At 41.0% G+C, this 14,237-nt stretch overlaps 1 protein-coding gene across 1 annotated transcript in view; it reads left to right on the top strand.

Moving 5' to 3' along the window:
• PDE10A (phosphodiesterase 10A) overlaps nt 1-14,237 on the top strand; it is a 92,676-nt gene that overhangs the window by 24,006 nt on the left and 54,433 nt on the right. Inside the window, exons 6-7 of the mRNA XM_054977032.1 lie at nt 3,723-3,781; nt 12,161-12,212. Of these exons, the coding sequence (XP_054833007.1) occupies nt 3,723-3,781; nt 12,161-12,212 (111 nt within the window). The remainder of the gene's footprint in view (nt 1-3,722; nt 3,782-12,160; nt 12,213-14,237) is intronic.

Raw genomic sequence — 14,237 nt, 5'->3', positions numbered from 1 at the left:
AGTTCATTGGCCATTGTCTTATAAAATTTAGCCGTAAGTCCATCTGGCCCTGGCGCCTTTCCTAGATTTGCGGATTGTATTGCCATATTTATTTCCTCATCAGTTACTTCACTATTCAACTTATTTCTCCAAGCTTCCGAGATCTCTGGAAGTTTGGTTTTCTCCAAATATGATGCTATTGATTCTTTGTTTACTTCTTTTTTATTATACAGCTTAGCGTAAAATTTATAAAAGGCTCTACTAATGGTAGTCTGCTCCAAATACGTTTTGTTTTCTTCACAAATTTTATTTATTATTTTCTTTTCCCTTTTCTTCTTTAATTGCCATGCCAAATATTTCCCAGGTTTATTAGCACCCTCAAAAGCTTTTTGATTCAGTCTTTTAAGGTTCCACTCCAATTCTTTGTTACTCATTGCTGTTAACTGTTCTTGAAGAATTTTGATTTCCTGATGTATTTTCTTTTTCCCTGGTCTCTTTTTTAACTGTACTTCTTTGGCCTTTATTTTCTCCTCAATCTCTTGTCTTTTCTCCTCTTTCTTTTTCCTTGCTCTACCATTTAAGTCCATTAGTATGCCCCTTACAACCGCCTTGTACGCGTCCCAAACTTTACTGGTTGGTACTTCTTTATTCACGTTGTATTGTATAAAAAACTTAGTCTCTCTTCTCAGTGTTTCCATATTCTCACTTTCCTGTAACAAGTCCTCATTTATTCTCCAGGCTTTCCTTTTTCTCCTTTTTCCAAATTTCCACATAATTGGGTTGTGATCTGAGCCTACCATCGGCATTATTTCTACCTCCTTAGTCCATAGCGCTAAGTCCTTTGAGGCCCAGATCATATCAATTCTTGATAATGTAAGATGCCTTGCAGAATAAAAAGTAAACTGTTTGGTTTTAGGATATTCTCTCCTCCATACGTCTTCGAGAGTTTCTTGTTGGATCAACTCAAAAAAAAGCTTTGGCAATAGTCCTCTTTTCTTTTGTGCTTTTGTAGTCTTTTTGTCTAATTCCAAATCTGTCACTCCATTGAAATCTCCAGCAAGAATTATCTGGTCATATACAAGATCGTCTAGGTGCTTCCTTAAGTCCTCAAGGAAGCTTTCCTTTGCACCGTTAGGTGCATAAAGTCCGACTACCAACACTCTCTTTAAGTTCCAATTACATTCCACTGCTACAAATCTAGCTTCCACATCTCTCATAACAAATTTTGGCTGCAGCTCCTCTTTTATATACAACACCACTCCTCTTTTTTTCTTGTTGGAAGCCGCTACAAATTCTTTGCCCAATTTTCCAGATTTTAAATATTTTACATCCTGTTTTCTAATGTGGGTCTCCTGCAAACAAACAATATCACATTTTTGTTTTAGTAGCCAATGAAAAATATTTTTTCTCTTATTCGGTGAGTTTAGTCCATTTACATTCCAAGATAATACTTTACACTCCATATTCATGGTTTTGTTGGTAAGTCTTTTTCATTGTCCTTGATAAATCTCTCCATCTCCCGCTCAGATCTGATGCGTTTTTTTGCCCCTCCAAACTCAAAGGACACTCCTTCCGGTAACTCCCATCTGTATCTGATATTCATGTCCTTCAAAGTCTGAATTAGCACTCTATATTTTTTCCTGTCCAATAACACTGATCTGGGCAGTTCCTTCATTATAATAATCGTCTTGCCATCAATCTCCAATGGATCTTGAAATTGTTTGGTCACAATCCTCTCTTTCATATTTCTAGTTGTAAACTGCACAATCACATCCCTTGGTAGTTTCCTCTGGGTTGCAATTCTCGAATTCACACGATACGCCACATCTAGGATAACCACAATTTCCTCCTCCTCCTTCCCCAGGTAATCAGCCAACACCTCAGTCATCTGTTCTTGCGCTGACTTCCCTTCCACTTCTGGCAGACCACGAAAACGAAGCTGCTTCTCCATGTGTTTAGTTTCTGCAACTGACATCCTCCCCTTCACCAGCCTCATCTCTGTTTGTTGCGTGTCTATTAAATTCTCCATCGCGTCTTCTACTGTTTTAACTCTCTGCTGCGTTCCTTGTAATTCACTGCTAATCGTTTCCACACCTTTTTTCACTTCTGACAGCTCCGACTTTACTGTCTGTGTAACTTCCTTGACCTCTTTAATAAGCTCCAATTTCGTGTCCTTAAGTTCTTTCATCATGTCTATAAGTTTTTTGTCCAAGTTTTCTATTGCCGATTGCCACTCTTTTTTCGACATCGTGGGGCTTGCTTTAGCTCGCTCCCACGAATCTGCTCTCTTCCTCAGCTCCGTGGCGTATAATTAAACGTTTTCCTTTTTTTTTTTTTAAATGTCCCAATCTTTGCCAAAATTAATTTTTTATATCCAAAATGTCGGGCGTCTTTTCTCTATGGTTTCTCTATGTTATTATAATCCAAGATGGCCTACTTCCTCTTCCGCTGAAGCCACGACCCTTCCACTTTCAAAGATGGCGATTCCCCACTTCCTGTCCTTTGGCAAGGGCCGCTTCCCTCCAGCCACTCTATTGTTGTTACGCACTTCCTGTCTCCCGTCTTCCCACAGCAGGTCTCGCGATGGTGTCTTTTTCCCACAGCTCCAAAACCACAGGTATTCAAAACAATAGTCCGCTTTTTGTAATAACTTCTTTAAACTTAGTCTCTTTTAAAATACAACTCCTGCCGAGTCTTCACCTCCTTTTCGCTAGTCTGTTGCAGTTTAAAAGTCTACTTTCTTTCCTCTCTGTTTTTGTCAATCTGTCCCGTTTCAAGAGATAGCGATCTTTACCTTCTCTCCAGCTTTCTCGGGTTGTAATCGCTGTTTCGATCTTAAATTCTCCTCTCGACTTCCCTCCCCGATCGAAGCTTGGGTATGTAGGTCTTATGCCAGCCGAATTGGCCCCAGAATTGCCGCAGAGATTATAGCCGACCCGTCGCAAGGTGGGACCTCAAGGATCGGGGGGGAGACTCCTTGTGAAGAGCCCCCCCTCGTCCGAGATCTAACTCACCCTAGGGTCTTGAGCGTTCTTTGCCTGCTCCCCGCCTGAGAGCAGTCGGCCGCGGGTTATTTTCACCCCTCCGGCCGGTTAAAACGGCAATCCGGTCAGCTCCACAAATGGAGCTGCGTTAGACCTCCATGAATCCCAAACCGGAAGTCGACCCACAGTGTTTTGTTTTGGGTCCCATCTTGTCATTATCTAATGCCGTAGATTGTCTTACATAATATTCTTACATAAAAATCCTCCTTGTCTTGAAAAGCATTTCACTCAGTCCCAAAGACAACATGTTCCACATTTTTTTCATTGTTCCCCTCCAAAAAAATCCTTAAACATAAAATTCTTGGTGTTTTTCCCCTGAAATTTTTTCTTCCCCTGTGTTCACATCTCTAGATAGGCTGTATCCATCTCTCTTCTCTGTGTTCCCAAAGAAAAAGAATGCATAATTGTTATTGTGTCATTAAAAGATGACAATCTTTTCACCACAATCATAGGTTGAAGGAACTGGAGAAAAGGAAATCTTTATAAAACAGAAAACTTAACATTTTAGCTTTCTAGACAGGTTTGTGGAATTAGATGTTAGAAAGTATCTTAAGCTGTTGTGTTCAGACGTTATATCCAACGGAAGAGGCAGGCAGAAAAGTTTTCAGGCCCACTGATAAAACATATATATTCCACAGATTCACTCTGATTCTAACCTTCTGCTTAAATAAGCAATAGTATGTCCCATATTCCCGTCAGGTGTCAAAGGGCCTTGCCAAGCAGACTGAGCTGAATGACTTCTTGCTTGATGTATCAAAGTAAGTGAAACCTGAACCTCAGCCTCCATTGCTGTATAATATGCATGTTTTCGGTTTAATTGATGTTTCATTCCACTCCAGCTGTATTTACTAAACTTTTGGGGGATTGTTTTTTGTATGTCTAATATTTATTCCTGTTTGATGAAAATCATTCAACAGACACTGGATTAATGAATTGTAAATAAGAAAAAATAGGTTTGCAAGTGTACTATTTAATTAATATAAAATGGTATTAAATATTAAATGGAGTTAGTCCAAGTTTGGTATGTTTTACCAACCAATATAAGAAGAATTAGATGATGATGCAATGAAGGATAGAATCTTGATTAAGTATTTCACTTGTGTATAGAAAAGTTATCTGATATTATTGTTATCCAAAAGTTTAACAAAATAGAAAAAAATAAACAGAAATTGTAGGTGAAAAGTTCATGCAGGAATATGTTGTTATTCAAATTGTGAGGTCATCCTAAGCAGAGGGTGATCCGAGGTGGATCTGGAAGCAGGGTTAACTTCTTAGTTACTGTCTTGGCCAGAGGTTGTACCCTGCCAAGGCAGTAGCTAAGTCAGAAGGTCAGCTGTGCATTTATATGGAGCTCCAGGCTATGAGGCTATACTTCCTGCACTCTGCCATTCTTCTCCCTCCAAAGCCTTCCCAGTTCATCAGCGAGAATAGGTGTGGGGGTGGCAGGGGGAAGCTGAATGGTGAATGGTGCTATGAAGTGTCAAGGAGGTAGCTACTGAGAGACTCGGACCCTTTCCTAACTAGGAATTCAGACCAATCCTCCCTGGATTCAGATGACAGGTCCCTGATCTAGGGAGCATGGTGAAACCAAATCATGTTTAGGGAATGGAAGCCATACCTAACCCAGTTCATCCTTGAGTCAGAAGATGGAAACCTGAAAGAGGCTCCTGGGCAAGTTTTTAGTGCCAGTAGAAGTACACATGGGAAGAGACCACTATTCAGTCACTAAATGGAGATAGCAAACTTATTATGGGTGGAAAGTGTTAATAATAGACAGGCAGAAGGAACAGGACCCAGAGACATTGTAGGTCCCCCTCATAAAATTAAAACGAACCCCCATGCCTTCTAATATGTATTTACTTCATTTATACCCCATCTTTCTCCCCAGTGGGGGCCCAAAGTAGCTTACAATATTCTCCTCTCCTTCATTTTATCCTCACAACAACTCTGTGAGGTAGGGAAGGCTGAGCATGTGTGACTAGCCCAAGGTCACTATGTAAGCATCTATGGCAAAGTGGGGATTTGAATCTGCATCTCCCAAACCCAGTCACACCACACTGGCTCTTGTAAAGATAAATTGTTGGATTAAAAAGGCTAGCGGCAAGAGAGGTTAATTCCAAGGCACTTCTCCCTATACACTGGAGACTCCCAGGAAAAAAAATGCTAGAGAAGTTCTCCCTTATCTCCTCCTGACTCCTCAGCTTCAAAGCCAGATAGAACTCACAAGGAACAGATGTTTAAGGTATGGAATGGATAGAGCATGGCTCCCATACACCTAGAGCTTTTCAGTCAAGTTGCAAGAAGAATCAGACTCTCCTGAACCTTCATGCAAAGCCCACCCAGTAGGCCAGTCAAGAAAACACAAGCACCTGGAGAAGATACCCCCCATACAATATCAGTTTATTGAACCTGAAGTCTCAAGTATCAATTGAGACAGATAAGAGGAGTTGTTGAAAGAAAAGGCTGTTGAGTAGGATCACATTGCTCTCTGCAGCTTCTCCCTACTGCTTCCGTCCGGTGGGTTAGAGCTAACTGAGGACAGAGAAGAAATCAGGTAGGAGCAGCCCAATCCAACCGGAGGGGAGCTAAGAAAGTTTTACCTTGGGGAAGAGCTCCGGAGAGAATCAACACCTTCTCAGAATTTTTTGAAGATCAGATAAGGAAGGAGTGGATAACTCCCTTATTCAGAAAGCCTGCCTTAGTGATTGCAAAAAAGTTTTAGATCCTCCCCAAATGCACCATAAAATTATGCAAAAGTTGCTGCTGGACTCCCAAATTGGGAGCAGTAATTTTGGGGCAGTAATTCCAAAGAGGGAATCGGAGTTGGCTGACCAAAAGAGGAAATTTGCCTGGCAGAAAACACATGTGAATTCCCCTTTGGATTGGGTGAGATTCTTTAGCTGATGGGACAGCCAGAATCTCTTCCGGTGATCTTAATTCCTGGAACATATGAAAGAAGACGATCCTTCAGGTACCCTGATCCCAAGTCATGTAGCGCTTCAAAGTCCAAGACCAACACCTTGATTTGTGCTCAGGAGGGGATTGTTAGCTAGTGTAATTGCTGGTAATATTGGAGTCACGGGGTCTTGATAACTGGCTCCTACCAGCAGTTTAGCTGCAGCATTCTGTACTAGCTGTGGCTTCCAAGTGCTCTTCAAGGGTTACTTTAAGTACAGTGCATTGCATTAGTCTAATCTGGATGAAACTAATGCATGAATCACCATTTCTATAGCTGACCGAGCCAGAAAAGGGTGTCACTGATGCACCAGCTAAAGGTGGGCAAAAGCACTCCGAACCACAGCAGCCACCTAGTTTTCTAAAGTGACTGCTGTGTCAAGCAGCACTTGCCAAGCTACCAGCCTAGTTTTTCAAGGGATGTATAGCCCCATTCAATACAGATCTCAAGTTCCTGATCTGCCTTTCTGTTAGCCAAGAGAACCTCTGTCGAACCAGAATTCATTTCAGCTTTTTCACCCTCATTCAGCCCATCACTAAATTTAAGTGCTGGTTCAATAGATGGAAATAGATGGAATAAATGGAAAAGAAAGATACAGCTGGGTATCATCTGCATATTGGTGACATTGCAGCCCAAATCTCCTAATGACCTCTCCCAGTGGCTTCATATAGATATTAAATAGCATGAGGGATAAGATTGAACCTTGTGGCATTCCATAGGCCAATGGCCAAAAGGCAGAGCAAGAATCCCCCCACCACTACTTTCTGAGACTAACCTCCCAGATAAGACTCAAACCACTGTAATACAGTTCTCCTAAGTCCCAGTGCCAAGAAGTGGCTCAGCAGGATACTCTGGTTAATAGTACTGAAGGCTGCTGAGAGATTCAGCATGATTGACAGGGTCACATTCCCCCAATATAACCAAAGCAGTCTCTGTTCCAAACCATAGTCTGAAGCCAGATTGAACTGCGTCTAGAAAATCAGACTCTTCCAAGCAGGGTGGATTTGATTTAAATCAAACTGATTTAAATCACGATTTAAATCACTAGTCAGTAAGGCTTGATTTAAATCATAGTTTTCTACATAAAGACTAATTCTTGCTGGTATAACTGTAATATGCAAGTAGATGAAGATTTTTAGAATAACAACTTTTCATATTAGTTTTACAGTTGTATAAAATATTGATTTTAATACTATTAGAAACACATTATAGTTAATTTATTGTGAGATGAATTATCCACAGTTTAGGTTAATCATTCATATTTGGACAACTTTTCTGTTGTACTTTATTGGAAGGAGAAAAATAATCATTACCTTAATAATAACAATTTAAATAGTTTTATTTATTTAACTGATACAATAACATTACAGCATATGTTATTTGCTTAAACAAACATCCATGTTTGTTAACTAATTTGGCTAAACAAAATATATATAGTTTAAGAAACTTAGACTGTCAGCCCAGCCTACACATGAAAAACTTAAATACTGTCCTCTGTAGCTCACTCGTCATCTTCATCTTCTTCTTTGTTCATAATCTGGAAAAGAAAAACAAGCTTTCCTGCTTTATCAGGTCCCAAACGATTTCTCAATTTAGAATGAATGAGTCCAAAGGAAGAGAATATTCTTTCAACGCCTGCAGAAGAAGCTACTGCTGTTAAAAGTGAAATCATTACTTGAACAGTCTCTAAATCCAAGTGCTTAAGTGACTTCCACCAGTTCACTGGTGTGACTTTCTTTAAAATATCTTCAGCAAACATGTATTTCTTGAATGGTTCCCCCTTAGCTCTGAAGTTTATTATAGTTGGCATTACAGATGGATGATTGCTGGATACCCATGTCATAGCTAACTCCTCTTCCTCAGCACTTAAGTTTTGACCCTGGTACTGGATATTGACAATATTTGCCAAAAAATGAGCTGGAGACAGTGCTTGTCCCATTCGTTTTTTTAATGCTTGTAATTTAATTCTGTCCATGTGTAGTTCTGTTTTTAAGTGTTCACTCAGTTCCTTCCAAATTTCAACAGCATCAGCAATAAAACAGCTATTTTTCTGTATTTTGTTTAAAGCTTCAGAGATGGGTTTCAGGATGCTCAGCATATGTTCAACATTTCTCTTAAGCCCAATGTTGAGGATTTTGGCCGTGACATTGCCATCTATTTTATCTCGATTTTGTTCACAAACTGTCATCAGAATAGGCCAGTTCTTGATATACTGCTCAAAACAGTCCACCACAGAGTTCCATCTAACATCTTGTGGGAGCGTTAGCTTGGTTCCACCCATCCTTTTCAGAGCTGCTGCAGCAAAATGATTGTCACGGAAGTATTTAGCAATGTCAACAACATTAGTCTTTATTTCTAGAACACTTAAGTCTTTGGCTAAGAGGTGCAGCAAATGTGCACTGCAACCATATGTTATTAGCTTTGTATTCCCTTCCTGCTCTTCTAAATTTCTTCTCATCTTGGATACATTTGCAGCATTGTCTGTGACCAAACTGCTTACTAGACATTTGAATTTTTGTTCACATGTTATTACAGCTTTTACTGCCACTTCTTGTAAGTATTCTGCTGTGTGTGCATTTCCTGACGTATCAATTGTTTGTGCAAGGAAGACTTTCCCTTCTTCTGTTGTTATACAAGCACATACAACAGGATCATTGTGGACATTACTCCACCCATCAATACTTAGGTTAACAATTCTACCCTCCAGAGCTGTTGCACATTGCTCCATTTCTCTGTCATACACTTTATCCAGCAGTTTCCCTGCAACATCTGCTCTGCAGGGTGGACTGTATCCTGGTCTTAGTGACTGAACCATATTAATGAAATGTGGGTTCTCAGTCAGACGGAAAGAAGAGTTCGTTGCATAAACAAACTGGGCAATTTTTTCATCAATTAACTCTTTTTCTAATCTGCTAGTTTTTATCACAAACTTATCTATGGTGGTTCCAGGAGGGAAGGGTTTTTTCTTTCTTTTAGGTGATATACTGTGGGTGTCTGATGATGATGCAAATGAAGCACTATACGGGATGGATAACTCTGAAACTGTAGAACAGGAGGATGGTGATCTTGAAGGTGGATAGTTTCCAGAATCCTTAATGTTGACGATGAATTCCCCTAAACAAAAAAGTCAATGCTGTTATTTTATTGTTTATACAATTTCTGCTTATTGTACAGCACTGCCCCAAAAGGAATATTTGCTTTTCTTCATAACTGTACCAAATGACAGTAACATGCAGTAATAATAAGAAATATAATTTTGCTCAAACATGACAGTTCAAGGCAGTCTTTAGAAATATGATTCAATAAAAATGTTTACCAACCTGAAGATCCTGCCTGTTCAAATGTGTTTCTTTGGTCATCTTCTTCACAGCACTTCTCATGATGTTGCCTCATTCGGGCCACCAGGCCCTGCATTTCTTTGTTGCAGTGTTTGCATTTTGCACGCATGCCTGCCTTACCGATAGGTAAAGGAACTTCATTAAAGTATTCCCAAACTGGGTCTCTTTTACGGCCTGCTGCCATTATAGGTTTTTTCCTCCAAGGAAAGAATGTGATAAACCTCAGGTCATACACACAAAAGATCCAAAGACTTGTGCAGTATTGTGCTCAAAAAGTTTCACTTTCATTTTGTACTGCTTGCCCCTCCCTCCTCACACTTAGTTTCTTCTTGTGCAGATCTATTCCACTCCAAACCATCAGAAAAATATTGTTTCTATTCACTGAACTTCTTGAAACTTAGCACTGAAGGGGTTGATTCTGTCTTCATAGGTTTGTAGAACAATAGGATTAAGGTCTTTTTCTCAATTCTGTTCATGTTATAACATTTTTGCTGTGAAGAAGAGGCATGTGATCTCTGCTGAGCTGACACAAATTTAGTTTTGAGAACTGCAAAACCAAGCATCTGTGATAATATCTTGTAGGCAGAGAGCATGACATTGTGAATGGATTAATGGAATTTATTTACCAAAAAAATTAAACATATACAGCCTTATTCTACATAATTAAAAACTAATCTTTATTTCATGATGGAATAACCTTTGGATAGTAATATATTTTTCTCAAAAAGCATTTTATTTAAAAAAATCCAATTTAAATTTAAAAAATTCGATTTAAATCAAAAAAATCCGATTTAAATTAAAAAAATCTGATTTTTTAAAAAAAATCATTTATTTTTATCCACCCTGCTTCCAAGAGCCCCTGGAGCTGGGAAGCAAACACCCACTCTAGCACCATGCCCAAGAATGGAAGATTGGAGACAGGCCAGAAGTTCTCTAACATAATAAGATTTAGAGAGAGGGTTTTCAAATCAAGTCTAATCACTGCCTCCTTGAGCATGGGCAGCATAACTCCCATTCTCAAGGAAGCATTTACCACTCCCCTCATCCACTTGGCTAGTCCTCCTCTGGCAGCTTTTATTAATCAGAACAGGCAAGAGTCGAGAGCACAGGTGGTAGGTCTCATCTCTGCGAGGATCTTATCCGGGTCCTCAGGCTCCACAAACTGAAAGGTATCCGTATAAACTGGAGAAGCAGATGCTGAAGGTACATTATCTGAACATGCATCCATGCCAGTGTCTAACTCAGAGTGGATCTGGGTGCAGGACCATAACATATTCAATGGTGGCCAGATGCAAATTGTGGCATGTGACCTATAGTCACAGCATCAAAATACAACATGACCATTTCACCTTTTCTATGGTGCAAACTAAGGGTGTGCGTTTCGGGTTCCCGGTTCAGAAAAAAACCCTGATCCGGACCTGATTTGTAAATGATGGCCCTGATTCAGAAATGCCAAATCAAAGCTTCCTGAAGCAATTCGAATTGTTTTGGGAAGTTTCGGGGCCTTTTTAAAGGGCGCCCCCCCTCCCACCACCACCCCACTTACCTGGTGGCAGTGGAAGCAGCGGCCTTCCCTGCTGCCTTGCCAGCCGCTGCGGATGGCATGGGCATCGGAGGCACCGGCTGCGACCTTCCCTGCCACCCTGCCGGCTGCTGTGGAGGCTGAAGCGGTGGCGCAGGTGCCAGTGCCGGCATTCGCTGTTGCCCTGCCGGCTTCCACGGAGGCCAAAGTGGTGGCGCGGGCAGTGGAGGTACTGGCTGCGGCCTTCCCTGCCACCCTGCCAGCTGCTGCAGAGGCCAAAGTGGTGGCGTGGTTGGTGCAGGCACTCGCTGCTGCCCTGCCAGCCACCGCGGAGGCCGAAGCGGCAGCGTGGGCAGTGCCAGCGCCAGCACCAGAGTTTGCTGCCGCCGTGCCAGCCACTGTGGAGGCCGGAGCGAAGGCACAGGCAGTGCTGGTGCGGGTGTTCGCTGCTGCTTTGTTGGTCACTGCGAAGGCCGAAGTGGCAGGCGGCGGCGTTCGCTGCTGCTCTGCTTGCTGCCGCGGAGGCCAGAGCGGCGGTGAGGGTGGCAGAGGCGCCAGCTGCTGGCCGTGGCAGTGGCAGAGGCACCTGCTCCAGCCTTTGGGAAAGATAAGTGGGGTTGGAGTTGGGGGAAGGGGGGCTCAGGGGGGAAGTGGGGATTACTTTGGTATGCTCCGAATCATTAAGAACCATACTGAAGCGATTCCGATAACCCGGCAAGTCCTCCTAATGGAGGACGTACTTGTTCATCTTTGACAGCATATGTCCTCTCTCACTGATGAGGAGGGATTTGAATTCCCTCCCTCCATTCCCCAGGCAGGTCAAAGCTGACAGTTCCAACCTTCTGATAGATCTCTGTGCATGGATCCAGTCTATAGTAGGAGCCAGTAATATAGCCCATGTTGCCAGATGTACATAGGGCTTTTGTTAATCGTTGTTTCTCTTTTGTTCTGATTGCTCTCCCTTAAATTGTTTTTATTATGCCTTTTAATTGTCCCTTGGTAGCTTACTGCATCTTTTATGGTGCTATTTTATTCTGCTGTTTTATTGATATAATTGATTTATTTTTTAAAAATACTTAAAGGATTTTATTGAAACAGTCTATTATGGAGAATGAGGCTAATAAACCATGTAAATAAAAAAATCATTTCATCTGTGAAATGCACATAATGCTTAATGTACAGAAGTCTGCGTTGGGAGAAAACTGACTGTTTCTCAGGAGATAATCAGCTGAGGTTATCAGTAACTGAAAAGCAGCTCAAGACACTGTGAGTTGAGATCTAAAACATTTTTTTTTAAATTAGAACTTTTTCTCTTCTGCAGAACATATTTTGATAACATAGTCGCAATAGATTCTCTACTTGAACATATCATGGTAAGATATCTTTTCTTCAGATTTCATTGTTACATTTGAACCTTTTGGTCTGTCTGTTTGAAATAAAGTGTAGATATATTTTAAAATTTATTTATGCACATCTATTTCAAATCAATGTATGTGGCATCTCTCATTCACCCATAAGAACAGAAGAGGTCTACAGGATTAGGCTAAAGTCCACTTACAATGAAATCCTTAGCAGAATTACTCCAGTCTTAGCCCATTGATTTCACACTGTGTAATCTGCCTTGAGTCCAAGTGAGAAAGGCAGACTATAAATGACATAAATAAATAAATCAGTTATTATTTTTTGTGCATGAAAATTCTTTTTGTCTGTTCTGAATCTATTGCCCACCATTGGTGCCCTTTAATTTTAGTATTAAGGGAGACAGGAAAAGTTCTCTCTGTTTACTTCTACACTACGTGTAAGCCCCTGTTGTGTTCCTTCTTGGTCATCTCCCCTCCCCAATCCTTTAGCCTTGTCTCATAGAAAAAGTGCTTTACCCTTTATTAGATTGCTTGCTTTTTTCTGTTTCTGTGATTCCCCTTTTTAGATGGAGTGATCATTACTGAATTTAGTATTCCATCATAGCCACACCATATATCTATACAATTGCATTACAGATTCTGGAAAGTTTATGTTCAGCCCTTTTCCAAATAACATTTAGCATAGAATCTGCCTTTTTCACTGCTGCTATGCATGCATTAGATGATAACTACAACCCCAAGATTTGTTCCCTGGACACTCCCTTTCAGACTCCATCAGTGCATGTTTAAAGTTTGCCCTGTTTTGCCCTGCTGTGTAATCCTTTAAAGCTCTTTTGCCATATTGCTGCCTACTCAACTGGTCTGCACAATCAACTGGTCTGCACATCTTGGAAATCTTCACAATCCATTCTGGTTTTCACACTCCTGAATTACTTGGTGGTATCTAGAAATTTAGCAATTTTACTGTTCCCCCATCTTCTAGATTAAAAGGGGGAAAAGGAGAATACAGATCCCTGTGGGATCCTGCTGCTTACACACCTCCATTTTGAGAAATAGTAACCCCACCCCCTTTTGTTGCTTTATCATTAATTCATGAGGGGACACATCCTTTCACTCATTACTACAAAGTTTACTCCAGCGCCTTTGGCAAAGGATGTTTTCTAAAGCCTTTTCAGAGTCCAAGAATATAGATTTTGGATTAATGGGAGGAAGGGTGTGATATTTGCCAATCCCTCCTCCTACTGCAGACCTCTGACTCTCTGCGTATGCTGATCCCTGATATATCAGGGATATCTCTGATCGCGTTGTCTGATGGGGAATGTGAGGGAGTCCTGTTCTGCTGACTTAAATACCTTCAGTTAGAGATTTACTGGGGTGGGGCGGGTCGAAGCCTCAATCTATCAGATCACCCTTATCTCGCACACTTGTTAACACTCACAAAGTACTTCAAAAGGTTGGCGAGACAGGTCTTCCCTTTCTAGAAGCCATGCTGATTCTTTCTCAGCAGGTTCTATTTTTAATCATGATTTCTATATATGAATTTGGAAAAATGTTAGCTACTTGGCTGGTAATTCCCCTCTCCCTCTGATCTGTTATTTAAAATGGGCATTATATTTGCTAATTTCCAGTCTTTCGGTAGAGAGACCAATTTTAGTGGCAAGTTATTAGAAGATCAGCACTTTCACATTTGAGTTTATCCAGGACTCGTCATGATGTTTGTTTTAAATTTATTATAATAATAACATTCAATTTATATATCACCCTTCAGGACAACTTAATGCCACACTCAGAGCAGTTTTCAAAGTGCATTATTATCCTTACGGCAATCACCCTGTGAGGTGGGTGGGGCTGAGAGAGCTCTGAGACAGCTGTGACTGACCCAAGATCACCCTGCAGGTTTCAAACAGAGGAGTGGGGAATCAAACCCGGTTCTGCAGATTAAAATCCTGCAACTCTTAACCGCTACTCCAAACTTAGACCTAGAAGTTCGTCTCTTGTCATCCCAATTTGACATCCTCCCTGGAAGGTGGGGGAGGG

Source organism: Eublepharis macularius, chromosome 1 (assembly GCF_028583425.1).
Source record: "Eublepharis macularius isolate TG4126 chromosome 1, MPM_Emac_v1.0, whole genome shotgun sequence".
Lineage (NCBI taxonomy): Eukaryota > Metazoa > Chordata > Lepidosauria > Squamata > Eublepharidae > Eublepharis > Eublepharis macularius.
The sequence above is the reverse complement of the archived record's forward strand: the minus strand, read 5'-3'. Positions and strand labels throughout refer to the sequence as shown.